The sequence below is a fragment of the Eurosta solidaginis genome, chromosome 1, assembly GCF_040869045.1.
Source record: "Eurosta solidaginis isolate ZX-2024a chromosome 1, ASM4086904v1, whole genome shotgun sequence".
NCBI lineage: Eukaryota > Metazoa > Arthropoda > Insecta > Diptera > Tephritidae > Eurosta > Eurosta solidaginis.
In genome coordinates, this window is record NC_090319.1 from 391,175,566 (window position 1) to 391,189,414 (window position 13,849).

General features: G+C 39.7%; 1 protein-coding gene across 3 annotated transcripts in view; it reads left to right on the forward strand.

The window, feature by feature from the left end:
• B52 (serine and arginine rich splicing factor B52) overlaps window positions 1–13,849 on the forward strand; it is a 46,409-nt gene that overhangs the window by 31,135 nt on the left and 1,425 nt on the right. Inside the window, exons 6-9 of one of the 3 annotated variants that reach the window (XR_010949198.1) lie at window positions 417–782; window positions 9,935–10,589; window positions 10,659–11,735; window positions 11,851–11,886. Coding sequence is in view for 1 of the 3 variants with exons in the window: in XM_067763534.1 (XP_067619635.1) it covers window positions 12,210–12,283; window positions 12,352–12,639; window positions 12,705–12,854 (512 nt within the window). In the remaining 2 variants the exon portion in view is untranslated. Of the gene's footprint in view, window positions 1–416; window positions 783–9,934; window positions 10,590–10,658; window positions 11,736–11,850; window positions 11,887–12,209; window positions 12,284–12,351; window positions 12,640–12,704; window positions 12,855–13,849 lie in introns of those variants that run through there. The other 2 variants (XR_010949199.1, XM_067763534.1) reach the window with 2 other exon arrangements.

The window sequence follows — 13,849 nt, forward strand, 5'->3', positions numbered from 1 at the left end:
CGAAAAACCGAAAAAGTGCGATAATTTATTACCAAAGGCGGATAAAGCGATGAAACTTGGTAGGTGGGTTGAACTTATGACGCAGAATAGAAAATTAGTAAAATTTTGGGCAATGGGCGTCGCACTGCCCACTTTTAAAAGAAGGCAATTTAAAAGTTTTGTACACCTTGCAGCTGAGTATGTAATGTTTGTTACACCCGAATTTAGCCTTCCTTACTTGTTTTAATACGAATCGTAGGCACTAAATTATAACCGGCACGTAAAAATTAAATCGGGTGTATAGGTATCATTCATCAAAAATGGAATGTGGTTACTAAAGGCTGGTACAGAAAGTTCTGCAAATTCAGATCTCCCTAAAAGTTTTTTGGCAATTACATAGCACGATTTGAATAAATTATTTTTAATTGACGTTTCAGGAAACTTTTAATAATATATACGCTTGGCTTCAAGCCTTCAACAACGAGAAAAATGGGCACGAAAGATCTACGTAAACAAATATTGCACATTTGGACGAATAATTCCAATGTTACTTACAAAAGGTTAGCCCCAAGAACGGGTTTACCCTTGTTGCTGTTGTTGTTCTAGCAGCCCTTCGCCCCATCCAATAGGCGCGACCGATCACAACTTGTCATCAATATCCTTTAACGGGAGTCCAAGGGAACTTGATGTTTCAACAGCGGTGGACCAAAGTGAGAGGGGTGTTAGAAGCGTTGGTTCCACATTGCAATTGAAGAGATGGTTGGTGTCATTTGGGGACACATTGCAAGCAGGACATACATTTGGTATGTATATCGGGGTTGATTATGGATAGGTAAGAGTTTAACCTGTTACAGTACCCAGATCGAAGTTTGGCTAGAGTTATGCGCGTTCCCTGGGGAGAGTACGTTCCTCTTCTGCGAGTACTGGATTTTTTTCTTTATAAACTGGATTCGCCGGGCAATTCCTGGAATAGGGATCCGACGCCTGTTTGTGGATAACACTGCGGCCCTGCTTGTGATGTTTTGTTTCTTACGGCTGTGTTCTCAGGTGCTGTATTTTCTCATAATGTTTACGGAGATGACCTCTTTAGCCCCTGGGAGGTGTTTCTTCATCAATCAGATGTCTGTTGGGATGTCCAGGTTTCTGGGTATTCAACAGAAACTGTTTGTTCAGCATTTCATTTCTCTCCGAAATGGGGAGTATTCTCGCCTCATTATGTAGATGGTGTTCTGGGGACCCTTGGCAGTGTTATCGATGTTGATGGTCGTTTGCCGGATGCAGATCCGGTACGTACCGATAACAAGCACCTTTAAGGTACGGGAACGATTTGCTATGACCACATGAAAACTTCTAGGCCATACCGCCCTCCCACCCCCTGGATTCATGATGAACTTGGGGTCGCCAGAGCCTCGGCTGTTAAAGAAACAGGATTCGCCACGGGTGGGTGAGGTTGACAATTGGGTTAGAGAAGCTATATATTGCGCTGACAACCCCTTAACAGAGTTGCGCAACACAACCCTTTGAATCAATTGTGTTCATCCACAAGCAATCTGATGCGTTGGTTTATATCCCGTATTTGCCGTCGGCGGGTCATGCTGTCTTATAAGGTCACGTTGTCCCGCTAGAGTTGCGGCCTCCGCTGGGAAATGTGGATTTCCGGGATTATTCCGGCGGGAATAAAACGAGACGGACTGAATGATCTTGTGGAGAGCACGTTCTCCATGACGAGCATAGGGAGGGCAGCAAAACGATTGTCAGTATATACGGTTTTGCCCCTCAAGGTGTTTAGTGAAGGAGGAGGAAGCAGGTGCTCAGTTGGAAAATAATGTTCAGTCCCTGTCAATAAGAGATGTTTCCAAAAATGCCAAAACCACAAAGAGAATAAGTTCCAAGACAAAATGAAAAACTTACGACAAAAGGCATTTCTCTTGCACGTAAGCTCTACCAGACTAAACTTACAAACACAAATTTTTGTGTGATTATGGCCGACGAAACGAGTTTTGGAAAATAAACCGTTAGACCGTTGGCAGGTCATTCCTGGTTAGGAAAACACATCAAAGACAGAAATTTGCGTGAGAGAGTGTTCAATACCAATCCTACTTCGTCATAATGCTCCAACTATATTTTGGCTGGATTTGGCTACAGCAAATTGGGATTGTGGCGGCGACCAAAAGTGGTTCGAATATAACAATGTGGATTGTAAGGAAAAACTTGAATCCACCCAATGTGCTTGAGCTGCAACCAATTGGGCTCTGATGCTTTTGAAGATAGGGAAACCAACAAAAACCGTTAGGTTAGGTTCAAGTGGCTGCCGTCCACATTGGAGCGGCACACTTAGGCCTTTATAGGCCCATTGTGAAACCACACACAGGATGTACCCTTTCTTGCAAGCTCATCCGCCATCTCATTACCTGGTATGCCCTTATGTCCCGGAACCCATACCAGATGCAGAGTAAACTGTTCAGCCATCACGTTAAGTGATCTGCGACAGCCTACTACAGTTTCAGAATTATCTGTGACAGAGTCAAGGGCTTTCAGTGCTGCCTGACTGAGAAAATATAAATTTGTTTCTGAGAGACTGCCTTCTCCCTAAGGCAGTCCACAGCGTCTTGTATGGCCGCAAGCTCGGCCTGAAATACGCTACAGTGATCCGGAAGGCGAAACGATCTTTGTATCCCCAATCGTTCCGAATAGACACCCCCTCCGACCCTGCTATCCAGTTTAGATCCATCTGTGTAGATCTGAATGCTGTTAGTGGGCCAATCAGAGTCATTCACCCACTGTTCCCTCTCAGGGATTAATATCTCGTATCCCTTGTTAAAGTTGGTATGTGGTTTGCAGAAATCTGTCCATTCTGGTATGCAGAATCTGTCGAGAATTTCAGTATGTTTGCAGTGCGACCATGTGGTCAGTTTCCTCAGCCTGATAGCTGCACATGCTGCATATTTAATGCCTACTATATCTATGGGTAGTAGGTTCAGTATTACATTCATAGCCTCCGTTGGCGTTGTGCGAATGGCTCCGCTTATGCATAGTAGTGCAGATCTTTGCACCTTTTGAAGAGCAAGAACCGTCGAGGATTTATTCAGGGCGGGCCACCATACCGCCACCCCGTATAGCAATATTGGCCTAACTATGGCCGTGTAAATCCAATGTACTATCATAGGGGATATACCCCATTTCCTTCCAATTGCCCCTTTACATGTGTACAGGGCAACCGTGGCTTTACGGACACGTTCCGTTGTGTTTTGTGTCCAGTTCAATCTCTTATCAAGTGTGAGCCCTAGATAGTTGGCGGACTTACCTTAAGCACTGTGTTTGCCAGCACTGGAGTTGAAAGACGTGGTATCTTATACCTCCTCGTAAAGAGCACCAGCTCCGTTTTATTTGGGTTCACACCCAGACCATTATCAACGGCCCATGCTTTGACCCTTCTTAATTCCACCTGCATCATATCGCAGAGCGTTTGTGGAAACTTCCCACTTATCACCAAAGCAAGGTCGTCAGCATATGCTATAGCTTTACAGTCCCTCCCCTCCTCCATGTCCCTTAGCAGCTGATTCACCGCCAAGACCCACAGCAGAGGGGATAGGACTCAGCCTTGGGGAGTTCCCCTACTGACGAACCTGCTCACCGATACCCTTGCAAGTTCTGCCTGTACTACCCTGCATAGCAGCAATTGGTGCACAAGACCCACCAGCTGAGAATCGATGTCCAGATCACTCAGTACCTTAATGACTGAGTCAGGTTTAGTGTTTTTGAACGCTCCTTCTATGTCTAGGAAGGTTGCCAGGCAGTATTCCTTGAAGGAGAACGATCTCTCTATTCACGATGTAATTTCGTGCAATGCCGTTTCGGTTGATTTACCCTTTATATAGGCGTGTTGTGCTTCAGAGAGTTGGTCATTCACTGCCTCCCTGATATGTATTTCCATCAGCCTTTCCATCACCTTTAGTTGAAACGAAGATAGACTGATGGGTCTGAAGTCCTTAGGCTTCGCGTGGCATGCCTTGCCTGCCTTGGGAATAAATACCACTTTAGATATTTTCCATATACTTGGGATGTGGTTTAGTGCCACGACACCTCCTATTATAGCATATAGCCAGCTAGTGCTGCATTCCATTGACTGTTGCAGTTGTATAGGTGTAACTTCGTCCGGCCCTGAGGTTTTGAATGGTTCAAAAGATTGGATGGCCCAAGATATCTTATCTCTTGTAATTAGGTTGTGCAGTATAGGTTGCACTGTTGCTTGTGTCAAGCTTTGTGTATCCCTTGGTTCGTTCCTAGCTGCTTCTGGAAAGTGTGTATCCAGCAGTAGATCCAGCGTTTCTTCCCCAGTTTCGGTCCACGAACCATCAGGCCTTTGCAAGCATCCTGGGGCTGTATTAGCCGATCTGGAAAGTACTTTCCTGAGTCTACTCCCTTCACACACTGTTTCCATGTTGCTACAGAAATCTCGCCAGGAGGATCTTTTGGCTTTCCTTAGCCAACAAAAACCGTTACGGAAATGAAAACAATGTGGCGAACAGTATCGCTAAAAGCGGATAAAACTTGATGTTTGGTATCTCCAATAAAGTTCGGGCATACGAATAGCAATAAATAATGATAAAATATTTTTTTACCTACACATATGTCATTGATATATATTGTATATCCATATTAATCAAAATAAAAGCAGAAATAAACTATAATCATTTTTTTGCATAACTCTGTACAATTCCTTAATTCTAAACATTATAGGTTGCTTTCATTTGTCTTACACACTCAATTGATTAAAAAAATATTGAATACAAGTAATGAAAATCGGCTTCATTTTTATACTCAGCGTGCTTTTCACACAGGGTATATTAACTTTGATTGGATAACGGTTGGTTGTACAGGTATAAAGGAATCGAGATAGATATAGACTTCCATATATCAAAATCATCAGTGTCGAAAAAAAATTAGATTAAGCCATGTCCGTCCGTCTGTCCGTCTGTTCGTTAACACGATAACTTCAGTAAATATTGAGATATCTTCACCAAATTTGGTACACGAGCTTATCTGGACCCAGATTAGAAATTGAAAATGAGCGAAATCGAATGATAACTACGCCCACTTTGTATATATATATAACATTTTGGAAAACACAAAAAACCTGATTATTTAGTAAATAATACACCTAGAATGATGAAATTTGAGACTTGATAAAAATAAAAAAATAAAAATTTCTTAAAATGGGCGTGGCACCGCCCACTTGTGATAAAATCAATTTTACAAATATTATAAATCATAAATCAAAAATCGTTAAACCTATCGTAACAAAATTCGGCAGAAAGCTTGCCTTTAATATAAGGAATGCTTTGAAGAAAAATTAACGAAATCGGTTAAGGGCCACGCCCACTTTTATATAAAAGATTTTTAAAAGGGTCGTAGACGAAAATAATAAGCTATATCTTAGCGAAAAAGAGCTTTGTATCAATACAATTTTACTTTCTCAATTGAATTATAGCATAAAATTGGAAAACACTTAAATTTGAAAAAATGGGTGTGGAACCGCCCCTTTTTTGTCTAAGCATTTTTCAATGTTTCGGGAGCCACAACTCGAAGAAAAATTGACGGATCGTAACAAAATTGGGTACACATATTTTCCTTATAGCAGAAAATATGTCTAGTAAAAATGGACGGGATCGGTTAAAGGCCACGGCAATTTAGATATAAAACAAGTTTAAAAGGGTCGTAGACTAGAATAATAAGCTATAACTTAGCAAAAAATAGTTTTAAAACAATGACGTTTCACTTATCAAGTTTTATTGTAAGAGGAACTGGGGAGACATTTTTCTTAAACGGGCGGTGCCACGTGTTATGTAGAAAAGTAATTTATCTCAAATGAAATGTTGAATTTAAGCTCACGCTGAGTATATAATGTTCGGTTACACCCGAACTTAGACACCTTTACTTGTTCTTTCGTTCTTTGAATCCCAAGAAGTCTTTTAAGTTTGATGAATTATACTATAAAAATTAATTTAAAAAAAAGTTTATCCTAGACTTCACAAAAATTTGGATGGCAATAGATTCGGCCTTTGTAAAGGAAATGTCTGATAAAACTTGGGTGGCGCGCTGCGTGACATTTAATTTTTGATAGCTTAGATAAAATGTGCGTAGGTGTATATACATGTCTCGTAAACTGCCTTTGACACTTGTTAACGTTGTAAACGAAGAGTTTGTACAAAATTTTGCAAAGTAGAAGAAATTGAGAGACAAAAAGGGCATTTAATTTTGAGAGAAGTAGAAAATTTCTGTGGGAGGAAGTTTTGCCAGGAGAAATTCGCAATCAGGAAATCAGCTGAATTTGAAACGTCTTTGACTTAAACAGAATTCAAAAAAAATATTTTATTCGCAAATATGTACATATTAACGTTGCCAAATGTCCCATATTGGCCGGGACATCACGTATTTTTCACAAATTTTGAAGTGTCCCGGAATTTTCACAATATCAACATTAATAAATTATAACCTGATACGAAATATGGCCATATTGACGGCTTCGGTTGTATTCAGCTCATTAGCATATTGCTTGCAACTCTGTAAAGAAAAAAATCCATCCCTTCTGTGGTTCTGAATATTGCCAATGTTTGACATTTCGCACACCCAAATATACATTTGGCATTGGAAAGTACATTGGCGGCCACCGTGGTGTGATGGTAGCGTGCTCCGCCTATCACACCGTACGCCCTGGGTTCAACTCCCGGGCAAAGCAACATCAAAATTTTAGAAATAATGTTTTTCAATTATAAGAAAATTTTTCTAAGCGGGGTCGCCCCTCGGCAGTGTTTGGCAAGCGCTCCGGGTGTATTTCTGCCATGAAAAGCTCTCAGTGAAAACTCATCTGCCTTGCAGATGCCGTTCGGAGTCGGCATAAAACATGTAGGTCCCGTCCGGCCAATTTGTATGGAAAATCAAGAGGAGCACGACGCAAATTGGAAGAGAAGCTCGGCCTTAGATCTCTTCGGAGGTTATCGCGCCTTACATTTATTTTATTTATTTATTTATTGGAAAGTGTTATGTTTTAAAATAACGTTTGAAAAATGAATCCATAAAATATTGAATTCGCATTAAACACAGTAAACGTGTTAATTGTTAGCCTGTTTCATAAAAATATTTGTTATAAATAAATGACTTTAAAAAATTTGCTAACGTTTTACAAGACGGTTCACCACCTAATTTTTATCAAAAATTATCAAAGGTGGTATCAAAAAACGCGTCTCGATGTCCGTTTTTAGAATCCGAAAGCGAAAATTTAAATTTTTTATTTCTATCAAAAGATATAAGCAAAAAATCGGCTAAACTTTTCATGTGGTTGTTTTTTTTTTGTATATTTTGGACCCTCGGGGTCATTTTACGGTTTTTTTTTACTACCTTTGATAATTTTTTATTAAAATTAGGTGGTGCACCGTTTTGTAAAATGTTACCAAAAGTTTAATTCCATTTAAAAATTATTTCGCCGAATGAGCAACCCATACCTTATATAGGTGTTTTTTATTTTTCAAATGTCCCGGGAAATTTTTAAAAATCCCGGGAATTTGGCTCAAATTTGAGTTTGTCCCGGGAACTCGAAATAAAAATCTGGCAACCCTAGTACATATATTTACGCCTTACCAAAATATTAAATTAGCACATATTTCAGTCAACTTGCAACCCCCATAACATTCTCGACAAAAGAGGGGATTTTTTCTTATCGAGAAAGAGATTCGGTTAGGTTAAAGTGGCAGCCTCCGCTGCGCAAGCGGATACTCACGTAGGCCATTGTAGCCGTTGTGGTACCACGAAGGAGCGTGGTTTACCTTCTGTAGAATACAAAGCAAAGCCAGTGCTGTTGCCTAATGTGGTGCAGACATTCGTTTACATTTGCTCCGCAATGCACCCAAGGAAGTGTCTGGAGACATCGGTATCTTGTCTTCGACAGGGCGGGACAATGGCATAGATAATGCTCTATGCTTTCTATCTCTTCCTCGTCCCTGCAGCTGCGGCAGAAGTCGTTTGTTTGGAGGCTCATATGAGCACGTTGGGTGCCCATAAGAAAGTGACCCGTTAGAATACCCACTAATTGGCTAATAGAGAGGCCATTCAGAAATATGACCGATTGTGATCTCTTCGCCCAGCTTGGGCCAGATTTGCCTGTACATCCTACATGTTGTTTCCATGGCCCATCTCGCGTTAGCTTGTTCCGTGAACTGAGGAGGATTCACCCAGCCAGCAGAGGTGATTGTTTGCTAGCTGGTGCCTTCCCTTGCTAGCTCATCAGCAGCGCAATTTCCATAGATGTAACTGTAGCCTTATCAGCTAGCTTGTTTAGAGCATCCCTGCACTTTAACGCTACTAGTGACGCTGTATCACTACATTGCAGGAAACTGAGTTAGTCACCGGCATGTTAATTATATGGAGATCAGCTTCCCAGATAGCTATAAGCTCAGCTTGAAGAATACTGCAGTGGTCTGGTAGACGTGGACTCTTATTTATATTGAGTTTCTTTGAGACTATTCCACTGCCAACTGTTGTTCAGTTTAGAGCCGTCCGTGAAAACGGAAATTTTTGCCCACTCGCTCCTCTCAGAGATCTTTGTGGAAATTTTGTTGACCCAGCAATGGGACGTTATTGTGTGGCCTACTTTTGAGAATATATCGGGGACTTGCTTCAGGATCTGGGCATACCCAAACCGACGGTCCCTCCAAGGTTCGATTGCGTTGAGCCCAGCCGCGTTAAGTGGGGAGAAGAAAAAGTATGGTTTCAAGAGCTTTGGTGGGAGTGGACGGGAGGGCACCGCAAGTAAAATAGCCGCCATCCGCTGCAACTTTGTTGCTTTGCTTTTGTGAGACATCCGGTGGCAGTTCTGATTGCAGCATTTTGACAGGCCTGCAGCCTTTCCAGTATGTGTTTTTAAGACCAGGCGATCAAAATGGTGACGTGTAGCTCAATTGATTTGTACCTTGTAGGTGTTTTTATCATGCGTAGTTATTCTTCCTTAACAAACACAAAATGGAGCAATAAGGAAGTAACAATAACAAGTAGAAAGACTGTAATAACAGAACTAGCATTTTTACAAAATTTAAATCTTTGTATATCCGCCAAACAACAACTAAATAATAAACTGCCGAAATTTCATTAAAAAAGGTTGAAAGGTTTAATTTGTACCTAACATTTTAAACGTGTCCCGACAGTTAAATTTGGCTCATTTTCTTTGATACTGAAGGCACTATTTTTAAATCGGAGTTTTTTTTAATCAAGACGGAAACGCGACAGATATATCAAGTCCATTTAAATCAGTGGTACCAAACATTCTATGTTAGCTCTCGTTGTCGTGATACGGACCAAAGTTTGGATCTGGATTGCGTATTATATGGGTATCACACGAAAGGAGGAATTTCAATCGTATTTAACAACCAGTTGTTGAGATATGTTGCACAAGATACACTAAAATGTAGCGGGAAGAAATAAATGGCGGTCGCCGTGGTGAGGCGGTAACGTATTTTTGGAAGCGTAGTCTGACCTCGGTAGTGATTTAGCAAACACTACGAGTATTTTTCTGTCATGAAATTTTTCTCTTTCAAATTTTATATGCCTTGCAGATTCCACTCGGAGTCGGCGTAGGTCGCCAATTTGTAGGACAACGCAAATCGAAAGAGAATCTCAACCTAAAATCTCTTCGGAGGTTAGCGCGCCTTTTATTTGACGATTTTTTTTATCGCAATATTAATAGAAAAAATTTAAATATAGTAAGAGCTCCCTATAATTCATTAATTTTAAAATGTCGCGACCGCTATTACCAACGGAAATATGTTAGGCAGTGCTTAAGTTTTTTTTTTTTATCTTAATTACTTTTAAAATAAATTGTATTAGATCAAATATTAATACGTATATTTAGTTAAGCCTTAAACTGATCGGCTTATGCTATAAATTATTTTTTTCTGTACGAAAGAAATGGCCACTAATGGGTTGACATATCATCACCTTGGTTAAATGATGAAATTAAGAGGCTTGGGAAGATTTCTATGATCGATTAATGAACGCAAACAACCAACCACTCGTCTGTCCAAACGAGATCCCGTACAATTTCATCTAGTCGAAGGCGCCATACGGGTATTGGAGAAAGATAGCGAGAGATATGAATGATTCATCCCGATCAAAAAATTCACTACTACTTCCAAAAGAGAAACAAAATCAGAGACAGACGAGCATGCGATAAATACTGAGTTTTGGAGTTAGACTACCTACATTACTAGAGATTACTCTTTTGTTTCGTAAGAACGAGTCGTAAGATGATTTTGGAGACTTTCTGGTCTACTAGAACTTTCGCTCTTTGAGAAACGAGTCATCACTTTTATGAAAGAAAAAGGAGGGAGCACAAAATATAGGGCCCAAGAATTACAACTGATGTAAATCTCATTGTCGTAAGAATCGTGGCAGATGTCAGCCCGTTCAAATGGCCACACTTTAGCTAAAGAAGGGGCCACTAAACAGCAAATTCAATTCGTTACTTTTTCCTGACTGTGTGATGTAAACATAGTTGTGTTATACTGTGCAGAGGAAAATGTCAGATTGGCAAAATTAGTGGGCTCGTTTTTTCAATTTAGGTACATTTTTATTTACAAAGTAAAATTATTAAGATCATTTAATTATACAACTGTCCGAATTCCTTATAGCGATTACAAAAAAATCCCACTGTCTCGTACCAACCAATCGTGTGGCGGACGAACCATGATTACGAATGGTCTGCGATATGATGCTTTTTGATGCTTCTAATGCTCTTGATGGCGCTTCTGATGTCTTCAGTACCGTAAAGATGCTTCCAGACTTTGCTATATGCTCTGGCGATGGCTTTTGTTTTTTTTTTTTCTTTGTCCAAATACATATATAGATGTCGTGTCTACTCCACTTCTTAGGTGGTACTTGTGGCAGATCATCGATGACGTCGATTAAACCGCACCCAACCGGCTCGCTGATAGTTCTTTCTGATCATATGAGGCTATAGAGAGTATGAGCCAACCAACATGTTATTCTGACGGGTGGCGACTGCCGAGAGAAGTTCAACCATATTCCTTCGTCCCGGAGGCTTGAACATTTCCCTTTATTTACAGTGAATCAAATACTTTCACACTCTGGCAGAGTAAACCGAGTTCAGATGTCTTATAACGATCTATACGAATCCAAACCATCAATGTGGTTGTCTGGTTTGCATGATGAAAGAAGCGGCGGTGTACGCTTTACACTACAACCGGAATCACTATATCGAGTTAACGCACATGTGACCCTTTTGCTTGCTGCTTTTGTGCTCAGATGTTTCTTCTCAAGAAGTATTTAAAATATCAAATTGATATCGCCCGTACAAGCTAGAGTAATGTCTGCGACAAATGATAACTACGTGAGATAAGCGTATAAAACTTTACAAAAAAAGATGACAACTTATATTTCGGTTGATGTATTCTGATAAACGAGAGGCTTATTATGACGTATCCATTGGAAGTAACTTTTCCTAAGGAACTAAGTTTCAAATTGCGAATTTCGATTAGTGCCGATTTGGCGGGATATCATTGTACACAATTGCGAAAATTCTATCACAGACATGAGGGTCGTCCTATACGCAGTTTACCGGCCGATATATCCAACGTTTTTGTCGGCGTTAATACCGATTTTTATGAGGTCACAAAAAGGTTGAGACTTGATATACATATGTGCATTGAAAGTTATACAAATAATAGCGCGGCTTTATGTGATATTAAGTAAGAGCTGCAATATTTTTACTGTATTATTTTTTTATATAAGCCTTAGCTAAACAGAAATTTTTGATGACTTTGTTTCTATCTGTATGTTAAATTTTTCAATGGATATACACAGAAAAAATATAATTTGCTGAAGCTCGAAGCTTTCCGATGCAGTGTTGTTTAAGTACTGGAGATTATTCAAGGCTGACTTGAGAGGGAGATATGTATGCTGTCTTCGAACTTACTTTTAATAGGATGAATCTTTAAACAATAATCTGCAAGATCATTATGGGTTGACAGAGATGATTTAGCACCTCGGACTAAACTTCGGTCTGCTACAACACTCGCTGGCAAGCCACATCAGCAAATTATAGCGAAATCCCTTTTTTGAACACAACATAATTATGTTTTAAGAAAACAGTTTGAGTTGGTTTTGTTATCAAATTTAATTTTTTTGGTATTAAACAAATATTGATAACGTTTTTTGTTAAGGATCTGAAAGACTACATGAGACAAGCTGGAGAAGTTACGTATGCTGATGCTCATAAACAACGCCGAAATGAAGGGTAAATCTTTTGCGATTAGTAATTTGTTTTTTAAATGGCACCTGATTTTTAAATCTATGTGCTATCAGTGTTGTAGAGTTTGCTTCATTGTCGGACATGAAGGCTGCAATCGAGAAGTTAGACGATACAGATTTGAATGGACGTCGCTTACGCTTAGTTGAGGATCGTCGTGGCGGACGAGGTGGTGGGCGTGGTAGGTCACGATCTTCAAGTTCTCGATCACGGTCTCGTTCTCGTAGGCGCTCACGGTCCAGGTCTCGCCGATCTTCACGCTCACGCTCAAAATCGCATAGTCGCTCTAGATCTCGTTCAAATTCGAAGTCTCCAGTTAAATCACGTACGCGGTCTCGATCAAAGTAAGTATATTGATGGACTAATATAAAATGTATATATTGTAACCATGCATTTATTATAAATATAGCAAATCGCGTGTGGTATCAAAATCGAAATCGCGATCTCGTTCGCGTTCTCGCTCTGCTAATCGTGATTCTAGGTCACGCTCACGATCAAATTCAAAGCGCGGGTCACGATCTCGCTCCCGATCTAAATCACGAAGAGATTCTCGTTCACGGTAAGCATCTACAGGCTTAACGGCTCATGTGTATAAAACCTGCGGATAGTTCTATAAAAATATTTTAATTTTGAAATTAATGGAATAAAGTGGTAAAAACTTACGCAGGTTTTATTCTGCATATTTTCAAGCAATCGATGAGGGCAATCGTATAAACATTGCATGTAAAAATACCTCAAAACGAGGTACGAGATATATTTTGCTTTTATTTAGTTCGCTTTTATCTCATTTTTACCATTTTTATTTTTAATACCTTCCCAGCCAGCATTTTTTAAAAATTTTGGTCAAAAAATATTTAAATATCAATATACCTAAGATGACTAAAAATGTTCAAATTTAAAAGCATATTCTGTTTGAAAATTAATGTATCGTCGGGAGTAAAATGTACATTAAATGTGATTATTCTTGAATAATCATTTATGATTCCTATTTCGAAACGCTTTTTATTCATATTTTATATCATTGTAAAATTGAGCTTTAATAGTTTTAGAGTAATATTTGGGCGGCCACCGTGGTGTGATGGTAGCGTGCTCCGCCTATCACACCGTATGCCCTGGGTTCAACTCCCGGGCAAAGCAACATCAAAATTTTAGAAATAAGATTTTTCAATTAGAAGAAAATTTTTCTAAGCGGGGTCGCCCCTCGGCAGTGTTTGGCAAGCACTCCGGGTGTATTTCTGCCATGAAAAGCTCTCAGTGAAAACTCATCTGCTTTGCAGATGCCGTTCGGAGTCGGCAATTGGTCCCGTCCGACCAATTTGTAGGGAAAATCAAGAGGAGCACGACGCAAATTGGAAGAGAAGCTCGGCCTTAGATCTCTTCGGAGGTTATCGCGCCTTACATTTATTTATTTTTTTTTTTAATATTTGACTGCTGCTCACAGTCATTTTCTCATCATATAATTTTTGAATGCGATTATCATGCATTTATTCTTCATATCTCATTCAAAAAAAGATACTATATAATAATCTCATTTCATCAGGGGAAGAAATCATG